At 40.5% G+C, this 17,702-nt stretch overlaps 1 protein-coding gene across 6 annotated transcripts in view; it reads right to left on the bottom strand.

The window, feature by feature from the left end:
- CARNMT1 (carnosine N-methyltransferase 1) overlaps positions 1–9,478 on the bottom strand; it is a 127,441-nt gene extending 117,963 nt beyond the window's left edge. For 4 of the 6 annotated variants that reach the window (XR_011497379.1, XR_011497380.1, XR_006525917.2 and 1 more), the window contains exon 1: positions 5,905–9,478. Coding sequence is in view for 1 of the 6 variants with exons in the window: in XM_014866495.3 (XP_014721981.1) it covers positions 5,905–6,407 (503 nt within the window). In the remaining 5 variants the exon portion in view is untranslated. Of the gene's footprint in view, positions 1–5,657; positions 5,812–5,904 lie in introns of those variants that run through there. The other 2 variants (XM_044767565.2, XM_044767564.2) reach the window with 2 other exon arrangements.
- Between the last annotated feature and the right edge of the window lie 8,224 nt (positions 9,479–17,702).

Below are 17,702 nucleotides of genomic sequence, written 5' to 3'. Positions count from 1 at the left end.
CTGAACATACGTAGAAAAACTACAAGAAAGGCAAGGAAATGAAAATTCAAGAAAGTGATGTTCTTTGAGGGGAAAGGGATAGGATAATGTTCTTTTATTAAACTAGGTGGTAGGTTCATGGGCGTTCATTGCATCATTCTTTACACTTTACATATACAAACAAACAAATAAATGTATATGTTTCTTCTAAATGATATTTGGCATTTAATATTAAATAAAAATGATGAATAACTGTTTTTCATTTGGTTGTCTGAATCTCTAATCATCCAAATAATTCTCTTATTTTTACCTTCTTATGACAAACCACTAATTTCTGAACAGTAATATTTAAGGAAGTTCTGAAGAAGCTCTTGACAAAACTTAAGCAAAAACCTGATCATATTTCAGAAGCCTGTGTGTGATGCTACTCTGGGGACCTTAAGGGTAATGTGAAAAGATCAAGTTGGCAGTGGCTGCATTGATGTCTGCTTCCCCGGCAAACCCCGAGACGTTGTAACAGTGAGCTCTGGAGTCAAACAGATTTAGACAGACATCCAAGTTATGCTACTTATTTGCCCCGTGACCCTTAACAAATTACTTCCTTTCTCTGTGCCCCAACTACCTCATATACAAAAACAAGGTAATACATAACAATGATGATGCTGATTACAGAAGCGATCACTGGTTGAGATTTAATAAATGCCAGGCACTAAACCAACTCACTTAACATGGATTATTCTGAAAAATCTCCACAAAACCCCATGAGGTGGGTACCACTGCACTCCTCTGCCTACCCAATGGGGTTTCATTGAAAATGTAACAAAATAATGCACACAAAACACTGAGCCCAGTGCCTGAAAACATAGCAAGCACTCAAATATAGGAGGTATATCTAATTTATATAACTAGTACATTCACAGTGAAAATACGAAAAATGGAGAAAGTAAAAGCACTCAGGGGAAAAAAAGCTACTAATAATCTCTTTTCCAGAAGCAAACACCTCTAACTTTGGAATATTTCTCTGTTTTGTTGTTGTTTAAGACAAAGTCAACCAGCAACTTTCTAGCCAAAACGTGGCACACATAATAGCAGATCACTTGGAAGTGGTTAGGGATGGAGTATCTCAGGCCCCACCCAAGACCTACTGAAACGTAAAATCTGCCTTTTACCAAGATCTCCAAATGATTTACATGCACATTAAAGTTTTAGAAGCACTTATAACTCTTCATCCTTATTAGAAGAATTTTCCCAGGTCAGAAAAAAGTTCTCAAATGACTATAACGACTGTTCATCATCCATCTTATGCAACCAAAATTTACTTAGCTATTTCCCAAACCAGATTGGGCATCTAGATACTTTCATTTATCTCTATAATGAACTTTTTGTGTTCAAATTCTGTCTATATTTTAGTGAGAAAAAATTACCAGAAACTCCCAAAAGAAGAATTACCAGGTCAGAAAGGATAAGTATTTTTAAGGCTCTTGATACAAACTGATTCTCAGAAAGAGTGCATCAATTTACATTCCTGGCAGCAGAGTATGACACTAAAGGAACTATTTAAAGTGGCCATAATGTGTTAGGCAAACAGCAGAGTTGCAACAGTTTTCCACTCACTGTCAAAAGGTTAAACAGTCTTATAGTACTTCACTTCTCATATTCCTGGGCACTGGATACCCCACAACCTCCCTCTCACCACACCTCAAAACTCAACATATCCAACTGAACTTATCACGTCACACCAACAAAACACGGCACTTCTTCCTATATGGCTGATATTGATGAATGATACACTACACATTCATTCAAGTCAGAAACTAACGAGTCATCCTGACATGGCTCTTCTCATGGCCCACACAATCAATAAGCCCAAGATCCTTTTGATCCTACTTCATAAAACTAGCTGCAAATTATCGCTCCTCTTTACCCCAGGCCCTTGTTATGTCTCCCAAAGATTACAGAGAGGCCTGCTACCTAGGAATGCTGTCCCCAACGTAACTCTCCTCACCACCCCAATAAGATGAATTCTCCTACAATAAAAGTCTCATCTTTGTCACTACCTAATCTCCATATTTCAGCATATGTGAAAAGCAATCATTAAATGTTCAGTTACGCTCCCTAGGTGCCACTTTTGGTTCCCCACGGAGACTACCTATTTCTATGATTGCAGGGGAGCCTGAGGTAAGTTATGGATTGATCAGAAGAGCCTCGAGTCCCCACATACTTGCTGTCAATTCCTGACACACGTTTGGTAACTACAAAAAGCTGGATGAGATGCAGCATATCGCTTAACCCTTGGTGACTTAATGGTGTGCAAAGCTGTCCACAACATACATCCAGGGACTCCTGCGATATAAGTGAGCCTTACCAAAGTTGAGAGATGAGTCCAAACCTTACTATACTATTAAAATTGGGGTTAATTTCATTATCCTGGAAATACTTACACTATCAATGTGCTTTAAGATGGGGGTGACCAAACTATGGCCCACCAGCTACTTAGTCCGTTTGTAAAAAGTTTTACTGGAATTAGCCATGCCCATTTGTTCACACACTGCGTATGGTTGCTTCCACACAAGGGCAGAGTTGAATAGTTGCATAACAGACCATCTAGCCCTCAGAGTTTAAAAAATTCATTGCCTGGCCCTTTAAAGAAAGTTTGCCAATCCTGCTTTAAAGGAATGTTTTACAACCTTCAGACTCTCCCTGGTTCAGAATTCGGTCAGCATCAAGATGCCACAATCCTCCAGCGGCTAAGGGGAGAAAGTGAAGTCAGCAGCCATATTTCCTCAAGGGTTGGCAGTGACTCCAACTCTGACTTAGTCACCTTTCGCCAGGGTGGGTGGTCCAATGCTGGGTCTGAGCCATGCACCAAGGTCATAGACCCACTCCTCTGCACCTGCTGGACTACTCTAGAATTCCAAACAGAATCTATCTTTTCAGAAGCAAAGTCTGTCTCAATCCATTTAAAATATTTATTAAATACTCAAGGTTAAAATTGTCTTACTAGTATCACTGCTTATTAATACTAGTAATTTACTTACTAATAAGGATAAAATTTTAGTGAACAATTTTGAATTTCAGGCCAGACTCTACCATAATTTGGTTGTGTAACCCTGAGCAAGTTGCTCACCTCTTTATATGCCCATCCCCTCACCTATGACAACAGACTCTACATCTCAATTTTAAAAATTTCATCTAGGGCCCAGCCCTGTGGCCTAGTGGCTAAAGTTACTCATGCCCTGCTTCGGCAGCCTGGGTTCATGGGTTTGGATCCCAGGCACAGACCTACTCCACTCACCAGCCATGCTATGAAGATGTCCCACATACAGAAAAATAGAGGAGGACTGGCAGAGATGTTAGCTTAGAGCTAATCTTCCTCAGCAAAAAAAAAACCCAAAAAACACCTCATCTAACCACTATTTCTAAACGTAGGACATTTCTGACAAGGCCTTTGACTTTTCAACTGTATTATTTTCATGTGACTAGGTATCATTCAACGAGAGGGGTATTTTAAGGCTAACAACGTTTTTTCTACTCAGTACAATGCTATAATCATTTTTACTTAGTCAGAATATGTCATCTAAGCAAAATCTGTGGGAAGCACAAAATTAGAAGCCACTGGAAAGAGAAAATATTAATCAAAAGATATTTCTTGCCCTGTGACCTTTAATCTTACTTTCCTATATACTGACTAAAAGACATTTAGCAGTAAAACCAAACTCTGCAAAGTTTGGAAGTACTTGCTAAAAGTCTACAATAGGACTGTCCATCAGAACTTACTGAAAGATGGAAAGGCTGACATGTGCACTGTCCAACAGAGCAGACACTAACCATGTGTGGCTACTGAGCACTTGAAATGCGGCTAGTGAAACCGAGGAAATGAATTTTAAATTTTATTAAATTTTAATTAATTTAAGCTTAAATTCAGCCGGATGTGATTAGTGGCTACACTATTAGTGCAGGTCTAGATCATAAAACGTTGGACTGTAATAATCCAGTGTGTTTTCTGCTACACAATGCTTTCCATACCCTCAGTCCTTTAAGTGATATTTTTAAAAGCATATTTTTAATTGTATACTATTTTCAGTCTAGGGATTTGAAGTGTTTCATCAAGAGAGTACATGAAAATAAAGAGTTGTTTTTAAAGAAAATGAAATTTCCCTCAACCCCGTATTAACTGGTAAAGAGGGATAAGAATACTGGAAATTGTATCACACCCACTAGAACATGCACACAAGCACCTTTTTCTATATTGCCACACTTGGGTCCTAGTTCCAGGTCAAAGACCCCCGGCCCTCCTCTCACCCCAAAAGGCCCATATGATACCTAATAATAAATATCAATTCTAAATTAGTCCTCATACATTATAACTGGGTACGAACATTTTAATTAATTGTGTCCATTATACTCCCAAGACATTTCCCCATATTTTTTTCCTATATTTTTCAATAGTAAAATGTACCAGACTTTTTCTGCACCTACCACTCTTAGCCATCTAATGTCCCTCCCAGCAAGTTCTTCCCAGCACAATACTTGCATCAAATTCAATTCTCTGGTTGTCTGCCCTCCCCCCTCTGTTGATACTAAATAAAATCCCCATATTAGTAATTCCCTTTTGGGCTCCATAAGTAACGCAGCCCACGGTTCCCATTCCTGAGTTTAATTAGTAAATTATTTCATCAAGATTCTGAACTTCAAAAATTCAAGTCACCGATGTAATCAGATTCTAAATAACTTTAAGCTTTCACTAAGCAAGTTTCTAAATTCAGAATAGTAACAAACTAGTTTACCCATTAGTCACAAATAGACTATTTAGGAAGGACAAATGTATTCCTCTGCTACTACTCGTCTTATTTGTTAAAAACAGAACTTCTACAACATATGCCAAGCACTGGTGATGAAAAAATAAGTAAGGCTCAGTCCCCTGCTTTTGAGGAGGTCACAGTCAAGCAACATAAAAAAGTTTGCATAAAGCACAGCAGGCACCCATCTAAGGGAACAGTTTTTAACTTGCGCAGGAGATCACGTCTGTCTGATTTTCAGCTGCAGCCTCAGAACATAGCCGTCAGCGGACTCATCTCTTATATGAATTAAAGTGCCACCTTTATCTGAAACTCTAGTTGATTTCAGTCCCTTTCAGATTTTGGGATTATAATTTCGTGACTAAGCTATTTTACCACCTATCTAAAAAGAAGAAAAGTGAAAGTCAAGAAGTTCAAAAGTCCTACCATGCCCCAGCCCACAGTGAGAATTTGATACACATTTGCAAAATAGAAGACCATAAAAGCAACTCCTACTGCGCCTACTCTCATTTCCCTCCTTCATAATTAGCATATTTTAGTACATCCGGCCCACCTCCGACCTTAATTTCATCCACCAGTTAATGACCTGGAGCAGCATCATTCGCTCGCTCACCACAAACGTGCCTGTACGTTCACAGAGCCAAGGAGGGTGGGATGGAAATCTTATGCTGCTCTCACAAGAACTGGTAACAGTTTGGGGAAAAACGTCCTACAGCATCCCACGTGTAGATGAACTTGGGCTCTCCACGTGTTCAATTTGGAGGACATCGACAACACATACAAATCATGCGCTGCCCTGCACGATTTTACCACTATCATCTTCTATCTGAAACTGTTGCAGCACTTTTCCGGTAACCCCCATCAGCCTCAAAGCCAAACCTTTAACGAGGGAAGGAAGGCAAGAGAGCTAATCTGATCCTGAGGTCAGAAGGCAGGACGCTGGGCAGCAGTCGGCGCGGCAGACACGCGGGTGTGCAGGGCCGGGACGGGCTAAGGTGGTGCGAGGTGACTCGAGGGCCCGGAGGTCAGCTCGGGCGGCCGTTCCGGGCGCCGGAGGCGTGGCCACCGTCCCGGCGGGTGTGCCGCAACCAGCGGGGGCCCCGACGGGCGAGACCCGGGTCCTTACCCGTAGTAGCGGAAGGCATTAATGATTTTCCAGAAGTGCTCGCGCTCGAGCCTCTCCTCCTCCTCCTCCTCGGTGCTGCGCGCCGCCGCCGCCGCCGTCGCCGCCGTCGTCGCCGCAACCGCCGCGGCCGAGCCCAAGCGCCCGGCGGAGTACTGCACTTCCACCTCCTCGCTCCCGCCGCCGCAACTGCGGCCGCCGCCGCCTCCGCAGCCCTCGGGCAGCCGAGAGGCGGGCTGCGGAGGACGCCGCCGTCGCTGCATCGCCGCCGCGGCCCTCGGCCTGGCTCGCTTGCGTCTCGCCGCGACCGAAAGCGTGGCGGCGGCTGCTCGGCCTTCCTCTAGACGGCGCCCGCCGCAGACATGCCCCCAGCTCGCGGCGCGCTCCGCCCCCGCCGCCCTCAGGCCTCCATCCGCGCCGGGCTCCGCCAGGTCTTCAGAGCGCCCGGACCGAGCGCGCATGCGCATGCGCGGGTGCGACGGAGGACCGCGGCCGCCCTCGCTCATTTGCTGCCGGGCTTCGGCGACGGCGCGCTGACGTCACGACAATGCGTCCGGTGGGCGGGGCTAACGGCCAGGTGGGAGGAACGAAGGAGGAGATCCCTAGTCGGGTGGGGCGGGCACCTGCCAGCGGTCGTGTGTGTGGGGTTCGACGTCTGCGGAGGCTGGATTGCGGGACCGGAAGTTGAACTAAGGCTAAAGTACTAGCAAAACAGGGAAAAGCAGAAAAAAAGTTCAGCTTTGATGAATTTATTCGGAATTCTTATTTCAGAAAGTCTACAAGAAAGGTCTTGCGTTCATCTTGAGTTTTGTTTCCTAAATGAGTTATTTTTAATTACATAAGGGGAGAGGGACACCATCATCTTTCCAGTGTTTAGGGACCTTTGAGAGTCCTAATCCTGCCCTGATGGTAGCAGGTGAAGAAAATGCAGGAACCTAACTCTATGTAGGACCCGTGCTGGGGAAGACCCTGCAAGTGCACAGGAGTCTTAATGCCTCAGCGTTGGCGCAGGGACAGCCACTAGCATCTAACGGTGGTCCTTAGCAATACCAGACTTAACCTCTTCCTCTTCGTCACCTGCATTCACCTTTTGCCTCATTTCTCTCTGGGGTCAGGACTAAAACGGCTACCAATTCTTAGGAAGTTACTCATTCCGTTCAATTTAAATCAACCAGCCAGCAAATCAGTCTTACAAAAAAAAAAAAAAAGTAACGTTGAAAGGGAAAGATTGTTTTATTCAGAAGACTTAAACATGTCCATGGACCACAATTTCGGCTGAAAAGATATAATCATATTGCAAATAAAGTAGCTTCATATTTCCACGATTTAAATTAATAAGTGAAATAAAGGCAATGCTAAAAGTATACTGTGGTTATTCCATGTTAATGTTATATTTTTATAGAAAATTTTTATAAAATTTCAGTCTTTTTTGAATAATAATGCAGTAATACATGGTTCAAAATTCAAAAGGAAAGTGCGAAAGGTTACAAACGTGGAGTTTCTTTATCCCTGTCCCTAGCCACCCATATCTCCTCCCCAGACACAATATTACCAATTCTTTGCATATTCTTCCAGATTTTTCTATCCAGGGCCTATTTTTCTTAGAGACTGGTGTTTGGAAGTTCTGCATAAATTTTCATATTATTAACTGTTACCACTACTGTTTTCATATACACAAACATAAATTATACATGTTGTAATTTGTGACATGTATTGATATATGTCCGAATGGCCTAATTGATAAAGGCCAGAATGCCACGGATAAGGATAATCAGCTACACACTTTTCAACATCCTGGGAAGTATAATAAACATTTTCAAATTAATTTCCTATGTAGAGACTTGCTTGGTTCTGTTTCATAATGTGGTGAGAATCTTAGGGTCTGTGTCATTAAGGTGTTCAACTTTAAACTTAATTGCAATTTTGCAGATGAGCAAACTGGGGAAGCAGACGTTAACTAATCATCATGGGGCCACATAGTAAGTTACTGGCACTGTGCCCACCTACATAGCTCATGTATCTTTATTTTATTAGTATTTCATTATGGCACTGACTGTACCTTTAAAATATTATGCCAACATTTGTTTCACATTTTACATTTTTCAAATTGTTTTTCCTTATTGTATCACCTTCTTTGCTCCTTATTTCAACTCTGTGGGGGAGGTGTTATTATTGTCTTCCTTTAACAAAGGAAGAAACACACTCAAAGAAATTAATTTTGTGGCCCAGGGACAAATAAATAGCAGAGCTGAAGTTCATTTATTCATTCATTCTTCTCAACAAATGCGTTAATGGCCTTCTGTGTTTCTTGCCCTGAGCTAAAGGCAGCTAGAAGCTAGTAGAAGCATGGGCTTCTCATTCTCCCTTTGACAGTTAGTAACAGTGACCTGTTTGAAAAGTTACTTGAGGCCTTGATTGTATTATTTCTAAAATGGATATAATATTACCCTTCTTACAGGATCATTGGGAGGAATAAAATGAGATAAAGATTGAGAAATGCCTGATATATTGGCTCAATAAATGTTTTCTCTTCTCCTTTCAGACGTCTTTAGAATAAATTTTTGGCCTTGTTTTAAAGCACTTTTAAGGCTTCTTTGACCTAACTTCTTTGCAATGAGTTTCTCCTATAGAAATCTTCCCATCCATGGAGCCATTGGGCTGAAAGTTTTGAAATGTTTTCATCAAAAGGAAGTCAATTAACCTCCAAGAATTAATGACGAAAAACACCATAATTCTTTTAGTTATTCTAAAGAACTGTGAGTTAAGCAGCGAAAGCTCACACATTCATACGTTCATCACTGCTGAAGGGAATGTGAAATGGTACAGCCACTGTGGAAAAGAGTATAGTAGTTTCTTACGAAACTGAACATGTGCATACCCTACAACCCAGCAATTTCGCTCATGGACAATTATCCCAGAGAAACGAAAACACATGTTCACACAAAACCTGTATAAGAAAGTTCATTCAGCTTTATTTGTAAAAGCCAAAAATTGGAAAGACCCAAATGTCCTTTAGCAGATGAATAGTTAAACGGTGGCCATCCATACCATGTAATGCTACTTAGCAATAAAAAATGAATGAACTATTGAGACACTCCATAATTTAGATGAATATCAAGGGAATTATGCTGAGTGGAGGGTGAGGGGGAGAACCAATCTCAAAGGATTACATAATGTATGATTGCTTTTATATATTTTGTCTTGAAATGACAAAATTATAGAGATGGAGAATAGATTAGTGGTTGCCAGAGGTTGAGGGTGATAAGGAGGGAGGGTGGTGGCTGTGGCTGTAAAAGGGTGGCACAAGGGAACTGTGTGATAGAACTGCTCTGTGTCTTGACTATGATGGAAGTCACACAAATCTATGCACACGCCATACACAAATAAATGAATACCTATTGAACTGGTGAAATCTGAATAAGATCAGTTGATTATACCAATGTCAACTTCCTGATTGTGATATTATACTATAGTTATGCAAGATATTGACATTGGGGTGAAGGTATACGAGATCTGTCTGAATTATTTCTTACAACTGCATATGAGTCTACAATTATCTCAAAATAAAAAGTCTTTATAATGACACATAAATTTGTATCATCTATTTATTCTTATAGATACATTTTTACATTAAGCCCAAGACAAGTTTCTAAGTAAATTAAATACTTTTCTCATTAAAAACATTTCAATTATGGAAATTGTCAAACTTACATAAAAATAGAGACAATAACATAAGAAATCTCTTATGTTATTATAACTCTTCACCCAGTTTCAATAATTATCAATAGTTTACTAATCTTGTTTTATCTAAACTCATCTTGTTGATTGTTCACGAATTTTTGCAGGGGTATTTTAAAGCAGTTCTCAGATATATATTCTTTTTCCCATACACACTTTACTGTGCATAACTAAAAGGAATTTTTTAAGGATAACCATCATGCCATTATTATATCTATCAACAAAATTAATATTAAATCTTATCATCTAATACCCAGTTCTTATTCAAATTTCCCCAGTTGCCTCAAAGTTTTCTTTTTATAGATAGTTTTAAAAAATCAGAACATTATGCCTACTCATCTCTTTTATTCCTCAATCATTTGACCTGCAGAATATCCCATATTTTGGATTTGGTTGATTGTTTTCTCCTGGCATCATGTCTTGCTTCTTTTACTCAATATCACGTTTTAAAGTTTTTTCCATGTTGTTGTGTAAAGCTACAGTTTGTTCATTTTTGTACTATGAAGTATCCCTTGGACAAACATATCACACTTTATTTTTTATTAGAAGGCACCTTATTTTTTTCATGTACCTCCCAGCTCCCTTAACCATTTTTGTTTTTCTTCAGACCTAACATTGCACTTCTGTGATGGTTAATTTTATGTGTCAAGTTGACTGGGCTAAAGGATGCCCAGATAGCTGGTAAAACATTATTTCTGGGTGTGTCTGTGAGAGTGTCTGCAGAAGAGATTAGGATTTGAATCAGTAGACTGAGAAAAAAAATGTCCTCACCATTGTGGGTGGGCATCATCCAATCTGTTGAGGGCCTGAAAAGAACAAAGAAGCGGAAAAAGGATAAATTTGCTTGAGTTGAGACATCAGTGCTCCTGGTTCTCAGACTTTCAGACTCAGTCCAAGACTTATACCATCAGCCTCCCCATTCTCAGGCCTTTGGACTCAATTTGCTTAATTTCAATTTCCTTCTCAATAGCGAATCAGCTAAGGGAATTTTTTTTATCACTAAGATTCTGTTTGAAGCTACTCAAGTCATGCAGCTATTAAATGGTAAAGTCCTTGGGCCAGCCCTTGTGGCCTAGTGGTTAAGTTCAGTGCACTCTGCTTTGGCAGCCCAGGTTTGGTCCCTGGGTGTGGACCTACACCACTTGTCTGTCAGTGGTCATGCTGTGGCGGTGGCTCACATACAAAAAGAGGAAGATTGGCAACAGATGCTAGCTCAGGGTGAATCTTCCTCAGCCAAAAAGCGGTAAACTCCAGATTTGAAAGCAGACCTATAAAGCCCAAGAAACTATCAACCATTGGATCTACTGCCACTACTGAACTTGGTTTTAACTTAAATAAGTTTCATGAAGTCCTTTTACTTTTGGAAACCTTATTAATTTGCAAGCAATTGTTAATTTCAGTGATTTAACATTCTAGGTGGGCAAGAGAAGATACATATTTTGCTGACCAAAACTGAGAGACTAGATTGCCCAAGGAAAATGTTTAAGGAGAAAAACAATTTCTCACTCTTTATGTTAAATATTTTTATATCAGCAAAGACTCAGACAGTTATTAATCTGAGGACCTCAAGGATAAACAAGAGAGTAGCTAGTGGTTTTGTTGGCTCAATACCAGGGTCCCCTTATAATCATCATCATCAGTCTAGAATTTACGATTTTTATTCTTGGAATTCCTTCATTAATTATGCTCTTTATGAGTACTGTCTTTGTCTTAGAACTAGCTAGTTTTGCCTTTGTATTCTTTGTTCTCGTAGCTGGATCTAGGTTAAGGATACCATAATTTAGTCTTTAAAAAATGAGCACAGTCTCCGCTACAGAACAGAGCTATGACTCCTATAAATTGTCTCTTTGTACCTTTAGTGAATCTTTACATTCTTAATCACGGGAACCAGTATCCAGTTGCAATCTTTGTATACACATTGCCTTAATGCTCTCAGTAGTTATTCTCAAACTTGGTATGAGAATTCTATTACTATTGTTAATATTTTTTAATTTAAAATTAAGTAAGATTGGGGCTGGCTCGGGGGTGTAGCAGTTAAGTGTGTGCGCTCCACTTCAGGAGCCCAGGATTCACTGCTTTGGATCCCAGGTGTGGACCTAGCACTGCTTATCAAGCCATGCAGTGGCAGGCGTCCCACATATAAAGCAGAGGAAGATGGGCATGGATGTTAGCTCAGGGCCAGTCTTCCTCAGCAGAAAGAGGCGGATTGGCAGCAGATGTTAGCTCAGGGCTAATCTTCCTCAAAAAAAAAAAAAAAAGAAGAAGAAAACAGTTAAGTAAAATTGATTTTTGTGTAAATTATAAGTGCTAACTTAGTTTACAAAATAAATCATTGATTTTCTACTGCTAGGAATCACTATTTCTTTCCAAGAGCACTAAAATAGTCACTACAAAGATTTCTTCCCATCCCATGAGCGGCTTAGTCATTTTTGTTGTTGTTGGGGAACATGTCCAGTTAAAATGATACATTGAACTGGCACTATTCCATGCTTCCTCATCTGGAAATCCAGGGCCACGTTACCCAGAGGGCGTACTCATGCCTGTTTAGGATACCAGCCAAGCAAATGTACCCCAAAAAGCATCTGGGAAGAGTTGTATATCTATTACTTCCCAAAAAAGCATCAAAGAGGCAATTATGGGGAGAAATCAGAACTTGTTTGGACTTCTTTATACTTACTTTACAGATTATTTTTGTTTGTTTGTTTGTTTAAATTACCTATAGTGGTGAAGATAGGAATATCCTATTTTTAGGGTAAAAGGCTTATCAAAGTCATTTGAAAGCTCTGCCAGAACCTTGGATTTGAGCTTTGTTTGGGGACCTCATACCAGTAAGAAAGACACTTCTACTTCCCTCTTCTCTGCAGAGCCAGTCTCTAAGATCTTGTTCTGGTTTCACAATCTGTCCCTTTTCTGAAATGATTAGTAAGGCATACTATTGGGCTATTCTACTTGAATTACATCTCATCATGACTCCTGGCCCTCCCTTTAAAAGTCCTACCATGGTCTGGCCTGGTGGTATAGGGGTTGGGTTCGTACTCTGCTTCAGGGCCCAGGGCTTGCAGGTTCCGATCCCAGGCACAGACCTACACCTGCTTGTCAAGCCATGCTGTGGGGGCATCCCATATACAAAATGGAGGAACACTGGCACAGATATTAGCTCATGGCCAGCCATTCTCACCAAAACAAAGAAGTCCTGTCAGTCTCTGGGAGGTTTCCCCTTGATCCAACCTTTAACGATCTATACCTATTGTCTACATTTGCTACTCAAAAGTGCTACAGTTGCTACCAGCATCATTGACATCTCCTGGGAATTTGTGAGAAATGAAATATCTCAGGCCTCACCTGCTGAATCTGAATCTGCATTTCAACAAGATCCCCAGGTGATTCATAAGCACGTTAAGGTTTGAAACTTTAGAAACAACTCAGAACATTCACATAGGAATCCTTTTCTGATAGATTCAAATCTCCTATGTACCTTTCTCTCTCAGGGCGTATGTTAGGTAGGATGCTCTCAGCGAGATGAACAGAACACTCAGCTAAAACCAGCTTAAATAATAAGGATCTTCACTATCTTAAATAACATGAAGTTCCAAGGTACAACAGCCCCAGGTTGAGTTATCCATATCATCAACCCAGTCCTTTCCATCCTTCAGCTCTGCTGTTTTCAGCATGTTAGCTTAATCCCTCACAAACACAAGATAGTTGACATAATCCCGGGGGCTTCACACCCAGAGGCAAGAAATCCCGCAAAGAAGAAAGTCTGTTTCCTCCTGTATATGTCTCCTTTCTTCAGAAGGGACACCTGTCCTGGAAGCTTCCGAGCAGGCTTCCCATAGTGCAGCATATTCCCATTTCTAAAGTAATCATAGGCAAAGGACATAGAATTAGCTTGCCAGCTTAGACTAATTAGTATCATCTTCATAATCCTGAAACACGTAATACCTAGTATCTACACCAGTCAGAACTCTTTTTATCTCTTGTTAAGAAGAAAGGTGAATGGTGGGGTGGGGATGGGGGAGTTTGCTGCTACGAAGGCAACTGATAATAACTTTATCTTCACGTTTAAACAGAAAAGAATAAGCAGAAGTGACAAAAATTCTCTTTAAGGAATGAATCTTCTCTGAGTTAATACATACCCACACTATAAGCATAACTAAGTAAATACATGTGTGTAATTAATGTTTGGCTTCATTTTACTATTGTACTCTGTGCTCTATGCCAAATGAAATTTTAGTATGTACTTTACTTGCTGATAAACAGGCTTTCATAACAATTATTTGGGGGCAGGTTTTGGCCTAGGTCAAAAATCTGGTCTATTGCAACACTTCCTAACTTATCTGCCAGCCTCCAGACTTCCCTCCAGTGCATCAGTTATATGAAAGACTTCAGAGGATTCTTTTTTCAATAAATAATTTTCTTTTTCAAAAGTGAGTTGATTATGTTGCTCTTCTGATTCAAGTCCCTCAGTGATGTTCCACCGCCTATTGGATAAAGTCTAAGTTCTGTAACATAACATATAGCATCCTTCCTAATGAGCCACAGGTAATCTTTCTAGTTGTGTCCCATGAATGCCCTCCCATCCCCTCCCCTTATCACACCACAAAGAGTCACTCCTTCCCCTACAACCTTAGAGCTCTCTTTCACCTGTTACTGCGTCTCTCATAATGCTTTGTAATTAGTTGCTAAAATAACTGGCTCTCCAGCAGAATGTGGGCTCATTTAAGGCACAGACTGTCCCTCCTCCTGGTACTGTGTCTGGCACAGTGTAGGCAATCTCTAAGCATCCAAAGAGCATATAGAAAGCAAAGGTTGGCAAATTTCTGTATAGAAACAGATAGCAAGTATTTTCAGCTTTGCGGGCCATAAGGTCTGTCACAGCTACTCAACTCTGCTGTTATACCAGCCAGGCAACCACACAGAACACAGAAAGGAATAGGTGTGGCTGTGTTCCAATAAAACTATCTAAAAGGAAACAGGTAATTGGCTGGATTTGGCCAGTGGGGCATAATTTGCTAATCTTGTTATAGATAAATGTTAAGAATAAATAAGATAAATTAAAGAATTTATTAAGATAAATGTAAAGAATAAAAAAATTTACGTTGCCATAAATATCCTTCTCCCTTTTTTCCACATCACTTTAAGGCCCTTGTGGACCTCGAACATTATCTTTAGGTCATTCTTTATTGACATATCCACCAAATGATAGTTCCCCAGTGTCTGGACCTGTTGACCCCTTTCCTGGATCTATCGAAGAGTGGAAGTAGGTAGGACCGTATACAACCCAGAGCCATAAGCAGGATATTTCCCACAGACCAGAGAGTCTTAAAGTTCACCCTAAATTTTATAGACTCAGCAGCCACCCCGGAAGCCCTTGGGGCTGAATCAATTCTTCTGAGTATCAATTAGCTGAAACTCTGGATTTAAAAGGTAAAACTTGAAGCTAGAATCATAGCTAAGGAATTTCCAGAATTTCACTATCTTCCTAAAATCTCTAGAAAAATCAATGTATTTTGGCTCGAGGTAGCATTTCTTTCCCACTCTTGATGTTTTCATCCATGCAAAGGGAGTTCAGTCAAGCAACACCCCTTGACTTTCTCTGCTCTACTCACTCTGCCTGGGGACAGTGGGGTGTTTGATCTGATTCATACATTTGGGAAGAATAAACTGGGCATGCTCGACTCAGCTCCTGACCTTATTCTTTTTCCTCTTGGGAGTAAACTTGCTTGCAGTAAGCACAATTTCTTCTCTGTTACTTGTGCCAAAAAAACCTTCCCAGTTGGTAAAGTTGTCTTGGTCCAATGCTGCCTATGACTATATGAGTAAGTCTGACTAATTCTGGATGGAGTTAGGGGGCCCATTGGACTCTTATATCAAGATACATTCTCCAAGGTAGGCTTCATCAGTAAGAGAAGGGACATTTTGGCTATTGTCTGCTTCTCCTTTGTCTTATTGGTCAATTTATTCTGAACTCATGTGGGAAAGACAGGAGTGTATTAACTATATTTTCTTATTTTCTGTATTCTTGATGCTCCGCCATCTGGGACCTCACTGACTGGGGAGAGATTGCCTCTCCCAGGGTTAGCTAATTCCTAGAGCTAGCAAACAACTCCCCTGCAACTTTCATATGCAAACCAACCAATCTAGAACCCATATGCCTCAACTACCTTCTTTATCAAACTTTCATACACTACGCCAATATTCTGCCCTAATCACCCCAGGGCCAGGTACCAGACAACTCCAGAGCCTGCTGAAATTATTCAAACTAGCCAATCCTAAGCTAACTCACCCTGCCTTGCCTTGTCTTTCCTGTGGAAACCATGATGAAGACTGGCGTCTATGCTTTCCCCTCACTCATTCTGCTTCCTCAAACTGGTGCTTCCTCATGGGGCCCTGCACAATGTGGTATGCCCCCTCCTGCCAGAGACTGAGAGTAACAAGCTATCTTTTCAATGACAGCCATTTCCTGATCTCTTGGCATCAACATACCTAAATAATAATAAAAGCTACATTTTAAAACAAAGAGTTGTTATTAGGCCCCTCCAAAGGCCCCAACAGATATTTTCAGAAGGTGATGTGCAAAGTGTGATTTTATACCACCATCTCTGATATCATTTTTCCTTCCTTTCTGCCATATGTGTTGTTAAATCAGGACGATGGGGACAGAATTACCCAAATAGCTGGGCCCTCATTAGCAACAATTTTCCCAGTTTTCATTTATTCTTGACATTCAAACCATTGGCTTCCTATGGAAAAATAATTTATCTAAGAATTTATCAGTCAATCTGCATCTTAAGTGTAAAAAATTCTTAAGTGTTGTGAACACAACAGAAATGTAATTCATGGTCCAAGCTTTTAAGAAGGTTATGGTACAGTGGGGAAGCAAAACTAGAAAATATTAAACAACTGAGATGATTAGTGTTAAAGCAGTATGAGTTAAGGAAGGTATAATGGGAGTTAAGGAAAGGGAAGAACAGTTTGAAAGGGTGTGAGAACTAGATCTCATAGGATAAATTTAACTTGAAGAAGCACAGAGGTGGGAGTACTCTTTGTAAACCAATTCACATTGGTTTAAGCCAAAAGGGAAAAAAAGGATTTATTGTTTCTTATCACCAAACGATCAGGCATAGGTAGATCTAGAAGTTCAAATTATATCATCAGGAATCTGTCGGTTGCTATTTCTAGTAGTGCCAAAAGAGCACTATTATTTCTAACAGAAGTTCCAACAGAAGGTCTGGGCAGGGCTCTCATTGGACCAGGTTGGGTCATGTGCTTTTCACTGAACCAGCTGCTATGACCAATGGGTTGTGATTCTCTGATTAGCCAGGCTTGGATCATGTCTCCACCCTAAAGCTGGCTGTGAAGTCAGCCACATCCAAACCTACAGACTGAAGGTAAGGGTCTGATGCTTCCCAAAGGATACCCTGAAGGTAAAATTGATTCTGGACAGAAAAGTACATACAACAATCTTTGGCATAGTGGGGAAATAACAGACCCTCCTCTCGAGCAAGGTCGAGAGGAAGGCAAAGACCAGTCTGATTATAATCCATCTGAAGAAATAGAAGAAAACAGATTTCAATAATTCAGATGGTATAAAATTACTAGAACCTTTAAAAGTCAGACAAAGAGTTTGGATGAGTCACCAGACAATGGAGATTCATTTTAGATTCTGAAACAGTAGAGCTATGGTGAAAGTAGTATTATAGAGTGATTAATTGGACAAGAGCCAAGGGATAAACTGTTGTCAGGAAGACCAGATGGGCAGATTGTTCAAATAATCCTGAAATGGCATGATAAAGATTTACGCTAGACGGTGGTAGTGAAGGGAAGAGACTAAGGTAAATCCAGATAATATTTTCAAAGGAAGAAAAGACAGAGTTGAATATAGGGGATGAATAAAGAGAAGAATTAAAAGAGATGACAAAGGTTGTAGCCAGAGTTACAAAGATATTACTAACAGAAATTTATAAGGAGAGTGGGTTTCTCCTTCTTCCAGTGCCCCCTACTCCACAAGCCTGCTCTCTCATCCTATGATTTCCATCACTAGGTTGGATGAAGACTGCTGG

This window comes from Equus asinus, chromosome 23 (assembly GCF_041296235.1).
Source record: "Equus asinus isolate D_3611 breed Donkey chromosome 23, EquAss-T2T_v2, whole genome shotgun sequence".
NCBI lineage: Eukaryota > Metazoa > Chordata > Mammalia > Perissodactyla > Equidae > Equus > Equus asinus.
The sequence above is the reverse complement of the archived record's forward strand: the minus strand, read 5'-3'. Positions and strand labels throughout refer to the sequence as shown.